Source organism: Anser anser (assembly GCF_964211835.1).
Source record: "Anser anser genome assembly, contig: HAP1_SCAFFOLD_90, whole genome shotgun sequence".
Lineage (NCBI taxonomy): Eukaryota > Metazoa > Chordata > Aves > Anseriformes > Anatidae > Anser > Anser anser.
The window spans coordinates 115982-127983 of NW_028153635.1; the positions used below are offsets into that span (position 1 = coordinate 115982).

Sequence of the window (12002 nt, forward strand, 5' to 3'; positions counted from 1 at the left end):
CTATTCATTTAATAAATTGTAAATTTTGATTGTAATCCTATTTGGGACCCAGTCATTTATAACATCAACTCTTGACTTTTATTTGTGTATGCCATTGTTTTGACTGTAATCTTTTCAGATGATGAAGCTGTAGGGGCGGGAGGGAGCAAAACAATTATTCTAGCGTTGTGGACCAAACATGCTGCCAGGAGTGGTGGTGGTGGGGTCAGCCCACCCGGCCTTACTTTCAATTATCAGGGATGATAAAATGGTGTGAAAAGCAGCAGCTCTGCGATACGGCTACGCTACCCCCACTCCCTTCTCTTGCGCTGTACCAAAGTTCCCCCAAGCTTTGGTTGGTGCTTTTTGCTGGTGACAGTAGGACTCCAGGGCGAGTAGTCAGGACTCTCCTGCAGTAACTGGGTCAATTAAGGGTTGGTTTAAGTGCCTCCTGGTTTTTAAAATTGCTCCCCTGAGCTGCTGGCTCTGCTGCCTGCTACAGCAAATGTTCGGGTGCCATTAGCGTCGCACTTGGGCGTGGGCACTGACCCTGCGGAGGAGAGCTGAGACTCGCGTGTATTGTGTACCCTGCCGCCAGTGATCGTTTTCCCCTAGCAGATCTATTTTGAATCATTTCCCTAAATTTTAGAGGAACTTTAGGCTCTTTGTGCTATGATTTGTGAAGCTGTAGGGGCCCTCAGGCATTTGCTGCTGGCAGAGGAAAACCGCTTGTCGAATTTGTTGTAAATACTTTCTGTTTGGACAACAACGCCTGTGTGTGTGTGTGTGTGTGTGTGTGTGCGCGCGTGCTTTGACGACCCCCTGCGACGCCCCAGCTCCGCGAGGGAAGCTTTGAAGCGGCTCTGGGAAAACCTCTGCGGAAGAAACCGCTGCTAGTGACTTGCGGAAAAGGGACTCCACAATCAGTGAGATTGTAAAGTAGGTATGTTTATTCAGCGCTGGGCAGCACGGGAGGTCGTGGGCATGAAGATTGATGACTCTTCCTCGTCACCGCTAGTTGACCTCTTGTCTTTGCACAGACTCAGTTGCTCCTTGGCTCTTGTCCATCTGCAGGACCAGTTTCTCCCAGTTTCTTAAGACAGGCTCACTCTCTTATTAGGAGACTGACCTTGGTAAGGGGCCCAAGGCTTCTTGCTTTAGTTAATTGGCACAATGCACCATAGTTAGCAAAGACGCTAAGTAGCATCCTAGTTTAATGCTGTCAGCGCTCTATCTCTACTTGATAAGATTCTCCTAACTCCCTCTCTCACTGGAGCCCACGCAGCCCTCCGTCCTGCCGAAGGACTTCACGGGGACTTCTGCCGGCTCCGGGTGCCCGCACACAGACAGAAATGGCTTTGAGAGAAAACAATCAGGAGGAGGAGAGCTCAGAGACTGCGGCCGGCTTCGGCCACCTTCCCCTCGCTTTCCCTCTCCGTGTTCAAACCGAGCACTGTTCTGCCGTCAACCTTCGCTGCCTCTGCCCGCGGCGCTGGGCTTTCGCGTGTGCCATTGCTCCTCTACATATTTTATCCTTCCTTTTGTAAGGAATGGTCCAGCAATTCGTGTCACTAAGGGATTTGAAGGGTTAACATCGAGGCCCGGGTCTAGGTGATAAGAGAACAAAGGGGTTTTTAGGGAAAAGTGCTGACTACTGCAGGGGATGTTGCTAGAGTTTCTGAAATCCGGCGCAGAGGCTCCCAAACGAGGAGGAAGGGGGAGCTGAAGGACAATTGAAGGACAAAAGCCTGAGAGGAAGACAACCAGCATTGAGCCCGAGCAAGCCCCGAGAGACCACCAGAGACTGGTACGCAGGCGCCCCTGGGAGGGGTTTCAGATTCCGGAAACCAATTCTAATAACCCTGCCTCTTCTCGAAGTAGTAATGAATATGTATTAGCCTGGGAGCATCAAAACCAGCCGCCTTACGTAACAGGTGTGCGTCCTGGGGGAGCAGAGACTCCCGGCGCACCCAGCGCTGCTTGCTTGCCTCTATTCGTTTAATAAATTGTAAACTTTGATTGTAATCCTATTTGGATTTATAACAGCCATTTATAACACTTTTTATATTTGTGTTTTATTTAAGGCTGTCTTGCCCCCCTCCCCCCCCAGCCTCGCTGCTCACCAATAAAGCTGGCGCAGGGACTCCTGCCTGCGACCATAGAGACGCGGTCCTCCCGGCCTGCTAGAGTGGCCCCCCATGCTCCTCCAGCATCCCAGCGTCCCTTGCACGCTCCCGCCTGGCCTCAGGGGCTTCCGGAGGCGTCCCAGCAGGGACGGCGGGAGCAGCGAGGCGGCGGCAGCCATGGTGTACCGCGGGCAGGACCAGAAGGTGCAGACGGTGATGGTGCAGCCCATCGTAGCCTTCCTGCGGCTGGGGAGCGACGGGGGAGCGGGTGGGGGGCGGCCCGGGCCTCAGGGGTCTCGGCCCGGGCCTTGAGGCCTTGTCCCGGGGCCCTGGGGCCTCGTTGCAGGGTTTGAGGCCTTGTCTTGAGGCCTTGTCCCGGGCCTGGAGCTCTTGTCCCCGTGCTGAGCCCTTCACGCAGTGCCCCAGAACCTCATCTTTCGCTACCTGCAGAGCGTGAGTAGCGCGTTGAGAGGACGGGGAGGGGATGGGGATGGGGATTTGGGGGGGTGGGGGGAGCAGGGAGGGTCCGGGGATCTCCCTCGCTGAGTTTTCGGCTCCCACCCGTTGCTCGGGGCAGGTTTGTGGGGAATGGAGAGCTGTGCGGCGTGCTGGTGGGTACAAGGAGCTGCTGCGCAGCCCGGCGTTTCCCCCTCGTGTTAACGGGAGTGGGATCGTGCAGCCGGGCGTGCAGGAGTGTTCCCTTGTGACTGGAAACGTGTCCTTCAGCAAACGTGTAGTATTCACCCAGTCATATAAGACTCTAAAATGTCAGACTGTTAATTGAAACTGCCCCTGAGAGTTGCTCCTTGGAGTGTTTGGGAGCTCTAGCGGCTATGGTTAGCGGGTATTTCTGAACACACGAGAGAGAACAAAACTGCTCGCGGTGTTTGTGTTCCAATTTACTCTCCTCCTTCGTTCTGCAGAGCTCGAGGATCCAGGTGTGGCTGAGCAAGTGAACGTGCGGATAGAAGGCTGCATCATCGTGAGTGTCAGCACGACCCCACGTTACATCGTTAGTTTGTTTTCCCTCATTCACAATCCTATTTTTTCTTGTCAAGAAAAACTAGCCCAAGGGAAAAAAGAAATCGTGCTTCTCTAACAATTAGTCTTCGTTGTCCAGCCTGGGTCAGCAAAGCTGACGATGGTTCGTGTTGTTGCTGAACTAATTGCCACTGTTGCCGATTTCTAGGGCTTTGACGAGTACGTGAATTTGGCGCTGGACGACGCAGAGGAGATTCACTCCAAGACAAAATCAAGGAAACAGCTGGGTGTGTCGTGTGTCTGTGCAACCCGAGTGACGCGCGGTCTGAAACCTGCCCGGGTGAGCCTTCTAGGTAGCAGCACTGAGACGTACCAACCGTGTGACGAGCCTTGCTGTTGAAGTTCAGTGAGCAATTCCTGGCTACATCTCTGTCCCTGATGATTTTTGAGCTGCTGATTTTGCTGAATGAAGGAGAATCTGTCCCTGCCTGAGACCAGTTCTGGTCTTTGAAACGTGTAATACCAGGCGGCCTGCACTCTGCGTGATGGGCAAAACCCTGCTCAACCACACGAAACACTTTCTGAAAACACGAGATTATTCTCAGGTTCTGGGCTCTCTCTAATCCCCTCTTTCCCTTCTCTGTGCTGCAGGCCGGATCGTGTTAAAAGGGGACAACATCACTCTTCTACAGAGCGTTTCTAAGTAGAATTTGCCATCCTTAGAACAAAGGTGGCTGCCGTGCTGCGGAGTGACTGAGTGCCAGGGGAACGGGGCCCGCTGGTAGATAGGAAGTTATTTGTAACTGGGGTTGCATGCTGAGGTCAAAAGTCTTTCCTTTGTGGGAGCGAGTTGTTTGTAGCTTGAAACAATACGTGATGTATTTCACAAATAACCATTTTTCACATTAACTGTAAATGTAAACACAAATCTGCTTGTTTTCAGTCTCTTCCTTCTGTGAATGGAGAAGGAGGAGAAATATAGAAGCGTGGGCTTTTCTTTTTGCTGTGGATCTGATAAGTTTCGATAACGCTATGTGCTTTCTTGACCATTACATCTGCATTATGTGGCCAGGGTGGACTCGTTCAGGGCACGGAAGCCCCACACAGTCCTTGAGCTAGCAGGGTGCTAAGGAGGGTGTTGGAGATTTTGCATACAATTGCAGCCCTTTGTTGCTGCAGTGACAGGTTCCTCAGATTCTTTCTAAACAGGGTTTAGCTTGTTGAGAATCTTTTTGGGAGTGTTTATTGTGGATCAGTCAGTAAAAGTATCTTAGTGGGCCCGTGAGGGATTTGGGGCTGTGGTGCAGTAACCCAGTGTTTACAAGTGTTACTGCTATGCATGCTTGTCCAATAACGTCTCCAGATCAGAGAGTGAGAGCGGGCAACTGGTTTGGATTAAATCTGTCACTTCTTGCTGCTTTGGACAGAGCCTGTAGATTAAACCCTTGTGCTGTTCAATAAGCTGGGGTATCAGATGTGTCGGTTGGGTTTTTATCATTTGATTTATTTTTTTTATCCGTTTGGAGATCTGTCTTTTCTATTTAAGTTTCCCCAAGAGAGCTGAGTTGCTTGATGCATCGACCAAAGAGAAGTTCCCCGGCTGACTTGGGACAGCCAGTCCCCTCGTTTTTCTGATCACAAAAAAAAAAAAAAAAAAAAAGAAAAAGAAAAAAATCGAAGAAGAAAAATTTTGACTGTAACTGTAACTCAGAAACTAAGATTACCTAAATGGAGAGAAATGAATTTTGATGCACAGGCTGTGCTAGAAATCTGTTAATCAGCATTCAGTTTTTCAAAACTTCAATTTGTGTATCATCATCATGAAAATTAATAAATTCAAGGTGGGAGATCCTTTCCTGAAAGGGAAGGACAGAAATACGAGTCTTGCTGTGGGGCCTACCCAGCGCAGTTCTGCCATTCCGAGAAGTAATACGTCAGGAGTGTCACAGCAGACGTTCCCAGGAAGAAACCTTTGAGGGGCAGCATGACACACTTGATTGGCTAAAGCAGCTTCAGCTGGACAGCCTGCTGCCGGGATGGGTAATTCTAAGTTGTGTTCAAGTTGCTGAGTTCCTTTCAGCATGTAGTAAAGATGTAACGTGCCGATGTCATTTGGGAACAGGAGGCATTACGTGTCACCAGCAGTGGGCACGTAGGGAACAAAACAGTATCTTACGAGGTCCTCCACATCTGCCTTTCATTTTGTCCTTGGTTTGCCAGCTGGAGCTTTCAGGAGGTGAGGAAGGAGGCTGTCCCAGTGAATAGTTCAGGTGTTGCAGGGTATTTGTGATGCAGGGCTTGTAAAATTTACCTGCCCGCATCTCCTGTTACAGGCAGCCCCCCGCGGGCCCTGTGAGATGGGGAGCTGCTGCCCGGGGTTAGGCCCAAGGTGCCCTGTCAGGCCCAGGGCCGCCCTTCCCCTCGCCCTGCCCTTCCCTCCCGCTCCTCAGCCCTTGCTCAGGCCTTTTGGGCCGTCTGGCCGTCCGTCTGGCCGTCTGTCCATCCATCCGGCCGTCTGGCCGTCCATCTGGCCCTGTGTCCCCCCGTCCCACCGCCCTGCCCCGTCCCTGCCGTCTCCCTAGGGAAGCAAAGAGTCCCTGGGCTGCCTTCAGGGGGGAGGTTCTGCTCAGGAAATTAAAGCTTCCCCCTTAACGGGCGCCTTGCGAGTTATTTTGAGTTCCAACCTTCTGCCTTCCTTTCGTAGCAGTGCCTCTGAGGGGTGCGCTGTAAGGTAGCCGTCATCTGGCGCGCTGCTCCTGCGTTTCCCAAAGGAACTGCCTTCGGGATCTGACTAACTCTGGATGCACGCGGTTGTCACCTTAATTTCTCCGTTAGTTTGCTGAAAACAACCCGCTTGGGTGACCTTTGTGTTTGTTTCTTCAAACTTGGATCGAGGAGGTCTCTGTTTCCTTATGTTGATGTTCACGACGAAAGTGCAGAAGGGATGCTTACTGTTGCCCGGGTCAGTCCTGTTGCCAGGATGGGAATGTTTAGCCTACCGGCCCTCTGGTGCTGTTAGGCTGCACTCGGAGTGTGAGCTCTGGGCCTTATTTGGAAAAGACTGCGTTATTTGAGTGTACAAACCCGAGATATTCTGCGGATAGGTGATTCTCAAACCACGTCAGAACCACCGCTGTGACGTGTGCTGGAGTCGGACGCGCGTTTGACTGATCAGGCGGAGCAGGTGAATTGAATTTGTTGCTGGATGGCGAGGTGTTCTGGGGGAAGAGCTAGTCTAAGGAAAACTTCCTCTTACTGCCCCTTCCCATCTCAAATGGCCACTGCCTGGGGAAATTGCTTCTTTATGACATTAACTACAACGTTACAGTGAGGATGAGGAATCATCTTTACTCCCATAGTTATTTGCTGCCAGGCCGCAGCGTTGATTTCAGAGATTTAAAAAAAAAAAAAAACAGGAAAAAGAAAGGAAGTATGTATTCTTTCACATACTCTCTTTTCCCTGAGAGTAAATGTTGTAGCTTCAGCAGTACCCTTCCTCTGGAAACGATTCCCAGTGCCTGCTCAGACACTGGGGAGTAAAATGACAGAACAATGGAGGAGAGCCACCCGATATAAAGAAAGGAAAAAAGGGGTTATGGATGAAGGGAAAGCAACTACATAAAAAATTGGTGCTATCTAAAAATTGGTTAACGGTTTGGGACCTGCAGGTGCTGCCTACACGTGCGTGTGTTGCAGTCGTGCCTGTTGCCACTGCGCAAAATGGAGAGAGCTTCTTTGTCGAATGCAGCACGTTAAAGAATGCGCCATCCCTCGTGTGGGACTTCTTCCCCATTGATCTGTGGTTTACCTGAAGGTTTACCATAACCTACATAAGTTTCAAAAGCAAGCAAACAACCAACCAAAAAACAACACCAACATTAAAGAGTGGCAAGGCAGATGCTCATCTGGGGACTCTGACTCATCGGTGACATCACCAAGCAAAGCATTGTGAGCGCTTCGGGTCGGGGCTACTGTGGCGAGCCTCGCAGCCGGGAGGGAGAGCGGGTACGGTTCGCCTCTGGTGGGTCTGTGTCAGCCCTCTGCCCTGGTGGCTTCGTTAGCAGTGAGGGTTTGACTGCTGTGTTCCCAGCTTTCGCTTCTGCACCGACCGTGTGGCAGAGCCCGCAAGCTGCTTCCTCAGCTGGAAGAGGAAGAGGAGTGACCTCAACTGTGCCGAGGTAAAGCAGAACCGTTGAAAAGATTTGTCAAAGATGCGGCTGGTACCAGCGCAGCCGCTGCAGCTGCAGCAGGTCCTGGAGCATTGGAGAAGATAGAGAGGGGTTTCTTCGTGAAAAGAATGCTGTGAAAGTGTTTTCACGCCAGAAATTAGGAGAAGCGCCTCTGTTGTTTGGATATCCTCTATTGACCTGGCACACAGGCATTACAGCATACCTGGCACACTCTTTGTATTGTTTGTAAAAGAAAAAAAAAAAAAGTGTTTTAGGGCAGGCCAAAAACCTGCCTTGGCACTTCCACATTGCAGCAGTGCTTGCAGGCCGTGCATCCTGGATGCCAGGCAAGGATCTAAATCCGATGGTGCTGTTGGTAACGTGAAGTTCAGGAAGCACTTCTGGTTTTTTCTGCTCTTCCATGTGAATTTTTGCCCTGTGAAGGTGGTGTACTGAGCTCTTTTCTTACCAACAAATAGGTTTAAAAGCAGTTACAGCAAGGATGAGCTGTGTTAGCAGGAGGCTGTTCTGTGCTTTGACCATGGGAAGATGAATGGTTTACCTATGCACCGTTAAATATAATTTGACACCTAGCACACAACACTTGCAGCCTGTGGGGTGCTTTAACAAGCAGGTAAATCAGCGGAGACTGTTTTGCAGCAAGGCTGATGCTGGGTGATTAAAAAGCAGGGTCACAACAAGGATTTATGCTGTTCTTTCTTGCTTGTCATCCGACTGTCCGCTTACACTGTTCTTAAAATAAAAAACCACCAAAACGGGGTAAGCATCTTTAATACCTTTATTATAAATGGAAGGCACAAAACAGGCCAGCAACAGAGACTGTCCAAGAGAAAGACTTTGTGCTTTATAAACAAACAAGAAATTACCCTTAGGTAGGTGTGATAATCCTTCCCTAATGCATTTTTTGGAGTGCAAAAATATTTTGTTCCCTTCTTGCTCTTCTCTCCAGGACAAAGGCAGAATAGCCAACTGGAAAGTTAGACCAGGGAGGTCAGTTTGTTCCATACTGAGAAAGACAAGCCTGTAAAACAAACTAGGCAGGTTTTCTTTGGACTAGTTATCTTCCTTCAGCAAAGGCAAAGTTTATGACACTTGTTGGCATGTATTTCCAGACCCCCAGCTACCGTGACTGTAGTGCATCTGTAATTCTTTTGTACAAAAAGAGTTCGAAATCTCGTAACGCAAAAACTTTACTAGCACCCTGGAGAAAAAAGAAATCTAAAAATCTTGCCAACTTCTATTACAGACCTGCTGAGTGCACCAGAGTTACTCATTTTTATTCAGGCTTTCAGGGGCTAGTTCAGTTGGTTTCTGTTCAGCACTTGGATCGCCATATTGGCAGATGTCAGTTTAAAAAAAAAAAAAAAAGCTTTGGAGATCTTTTTTAAAATGTGACTGCTTTTTATGGCATTTAGGGCTGTGAGGTATCCTTGGTTTTTGCTTTCTTCCCATTCCTTAGACCAGATCCATTCATATCCTGAACAGCGTTCTGGGTCTGTTCAGGAAAATGGAAGGCAACAAGCAAAATGATGAGCTCCTTGGGCATTCAAAAGAGCTCAGTCTGGAAAAGATTTCAAGTCCAACTTCCATGCTAAGGAGCACCAGTAATTTTTAGAAGTAGATGCAGAGGAATCTGCATGGCACTAAGTGTGTTTCTGAAGGTGCTAAAGGTCAGAAGTGACGATTCCTCTCAATACTAAAGAAGAGAAGGAAACCTTGCACTTAACTACTGTTTTTATTCCCTTTGTCAAGCAGTCAAAACCAACAACTAATACGGGAACCCAACTTTTCCCCTCTTTACTTTAGATTTGGGAAAATTCCCTGCCAAAATAATACTTCTTGGAAAATTCACTAGTGTTTGTGTGAGTAAAAGGTTCCAACCTTTTATTATTAATTTGTAAGAACTATTTCATCCGCTTTTGTCCAGAAGAGTCAGAAATAATTTGCACAGAAATGTGTAGCATTTTAATGAAAGGCTTCAGAATCACTCTAATTTGAACTTTATCTGGTCTGGTTGCAGGTTTTATGACATTTAGTGTCTTAAAAAAAAAAATCAAAATATCTGACTTCACATCAGAAAAAAAAACCTGCTTGTGGCTAAATAAAATCTGTTGCAGCTCTGGTCATTGAAAAATCATTGGCTGTTAAATTGGACCTAAGTCATCTTTTCTAACCTTTCATGATCTTGCAGCAATGGATGATGATGGATACATGGATTAGGGAACAGCACGTGATGGCAAACCTGTGGTATTTGCTACAGCGCAGAAAGAAAACAAATTGCTTCCAAAAAATCAAACTAATTCAAAATTCTTGGTATCATGCAGCCATGCCACTGGCAAAGTGAGCATTGCCCTGCCTCTCAAAGCTTGCTGTATCCTTGATCTGCTGCCTTCCTGCTGTTAATTGATTGCAAGTCTACGTGTCTGATCAGGGCTACGAGTTGTTCTCCATATGGATACCATACGACATATACTGTGCACGCTTGTGTGTATAGATATGTTTATCCTGTATGCATGTACATATTTGATCTGGATAGGCTGGAGCGATGGGCTGAGGTCAACTGTATGAAGTTCAACAAGGCCAAGTGCCGGGTCCTGCACCTGGGGCGCAACAACCCCAAGCAGAGCTACAGGCTGGGAGATGAGTGGCTGGAAAGCTGCCCGGCCGAGAGGGACCTGGGAGTGTTGGTTGACAGTCGGCTGAATATGAGCCAGCAGTGTGCCCAGGTGGCCAAGAAGGCCAACAGCATCCTGGCCTGTATAAGAAGCAGTGTGGCCAGCAGGTCTAGGGAAGTGATTGTGCCCCTGTACTCGGCTCTGGTGAGGCCGCACCTTGAGTACTGTGTTCGGTTTTGGGCCCCTCGCTACAGGAAGGACATGGACGTGCTCGAGCGAGTCCAGAGAAGGGCGACCAAGCTGGTGAGGGGTCTGGAGAACAAGTCTTACGAGGAGCGGCTGAGGGAGCTGGGCTTGTTCAGCCTGGAGAAGAGGAGGCTCAGGGGCGACCTTATCGCTCTCTACAGTTACCTTAAAGGAGGCTGTAAAGAGGTGGGGGTTGGTCTGTTCTCCTACGTGCCTGGTGACAGGACGAGGGGGAATGGGCGAAAGTTGCGACAGGGGAGTTTTAGGTTGGATGTTAGGAAGTACTTCTTTACCGAAAGGGTTATTAAGCATTGGAACGGGCTGCCCAGGGAGGTGGTGGAGTCAGCATCCCTGGAGGTCTTTAAAAGACGTTTAGATGTAGAGCTTAGCGATATGGTTTAGTGGAGTACTTAGTGTTAGGTCGGAGGTTGGACTCGATGATCTTGAGGTCTCTTCCAACCTAGAAATCCGTGATACTGTGTGATACATACGTATGCATATTTGTGTGCTGGCCCCCAGATCACTCATGGTATAAAGCATTGGCCTCGAAGGCATACTCATCAAAATATTTGGTAGATCCTCCATTTTTTTCTAGTTCCCTCAAAATGAGAGAGTTTTTACGGGCTCTCTGTGTCAAAAAGGCAAAACTTCTGATTTCCACTGTCGCTCTCGCTAACTTTCTATCACTCACTCCTCGTGTGTGTGTCTAAACACATATGTGTGTATGCGTATGCACATTTGTGTATTTCTGTGCACTGGTGTGTTTTTTGCTGTACAGGTAATAAAGACGGGGAAAGGTTTTAGTGTTTTCTTAATAGGTGAAGAAATCTTGAAGACCAGAGATTGGAACATACTGAATTTTGAATTAAAAAAAAAAAAAAAAGTCAAATTTTCTGGCTGTGGAAGATGGAGCCTCATTTTTGCAGCCACTTTGAATCACGAGTTCATCTCTAAATGCACTGGGTTTTTTTGTTTTCGTTTTGTTTTGTGTTTTTTTTTTTTTGGTTTTTATTTTTTGAAGAGCTAACTAACCCTGGCTGTCTCCAGTCTGAGAGAGTGTTCAGATGGACTTGCTTCCTCCATTAGTTATAAGCTGTTTAAAAGCACATCCTATGTTTGAATTGTGGATGAGAGGCTCCCTTGGCAAAGTGAGGAGGCAAATTCTTCCTACCCCTTTATCATTAATTCACGGATTCAGTGTTGGTTCGGCCTCCAGGAGAAGTTAACTGGAAGTCTTTGAAGATCGATAACTTTGCTGAGGTTGTCCAGGTAGGTGAACTCGAAGACCCACAGTGACTGGAACATGCTATTTAATGCGTCATACTGCGTTCTGTAGAAGTTACTCGTAGCCATAGTTGATCATTGCCTTGCATGTATGATCAGGTGGTTTTTGAAGAAGTGACTCCATTTTCAGGCTTCCGGATGTGCTCCAAGGCATATTATTGAGGACGTGGAAGAGAACACTTGCTGACAAAGCTCCTGGCAGCTTTACAGAACTTTAGTTTAATATTGTGTTAGTTCCCGTAACAGCTGATTTCAAGGCATTGCTCTCCTCAAGAGACTAATTTGATGAACAGAAGAAAGCTGGAAAAATGCTTGTTACTCATTATTTTTCACTTGTTGGTACTTTCTTTAGGGTTACTTTTAAAAAGAAGATTTCACTGATCACAAGCCAGTGGAAGACTTTCAGCCCAAGCAAGGGTGAAGACAGCTCTCTCCAAGAGCAGAGGAAGTCCCTGTGGAGAGAACCCGAGCTTGTTATCAGAACTTGTCGGCATGTCTAAACAAGGAGACGATTGCTACTTCTATTTCTATTCTACCTGTACCAAGGTATGGCTGGGTTTCTTTTGCTTTGCTTTGCTTTG

General features: G+C 48.1%; 1 protein-coding gene across 1 annotated transcript; it reads left to right on the forward strand.

Annotated features, from left to right (window-relative positions):
* Window positions 1-2177: 2177 nt before the first annotated feature.
* Window positions 2178-4395, forward strand: LOC310891763 (uncharacterized protein; the record flags this gene model as incomplete). The annotated part of the gene is given in 5 exon segments (XM_083853991.1): window positions 2178-2265; window positions 2524-2558; window positions 3029-3047; window positions 3050-3087; window positions 3295-4395. Coding segments are annotated over 5 exon segments (372 nt in total). The 3' UTR covers window positions 3487-4395.
* Between the last annotated feature and the right edge of the window lie 7607 nt (window positions 4396-12002).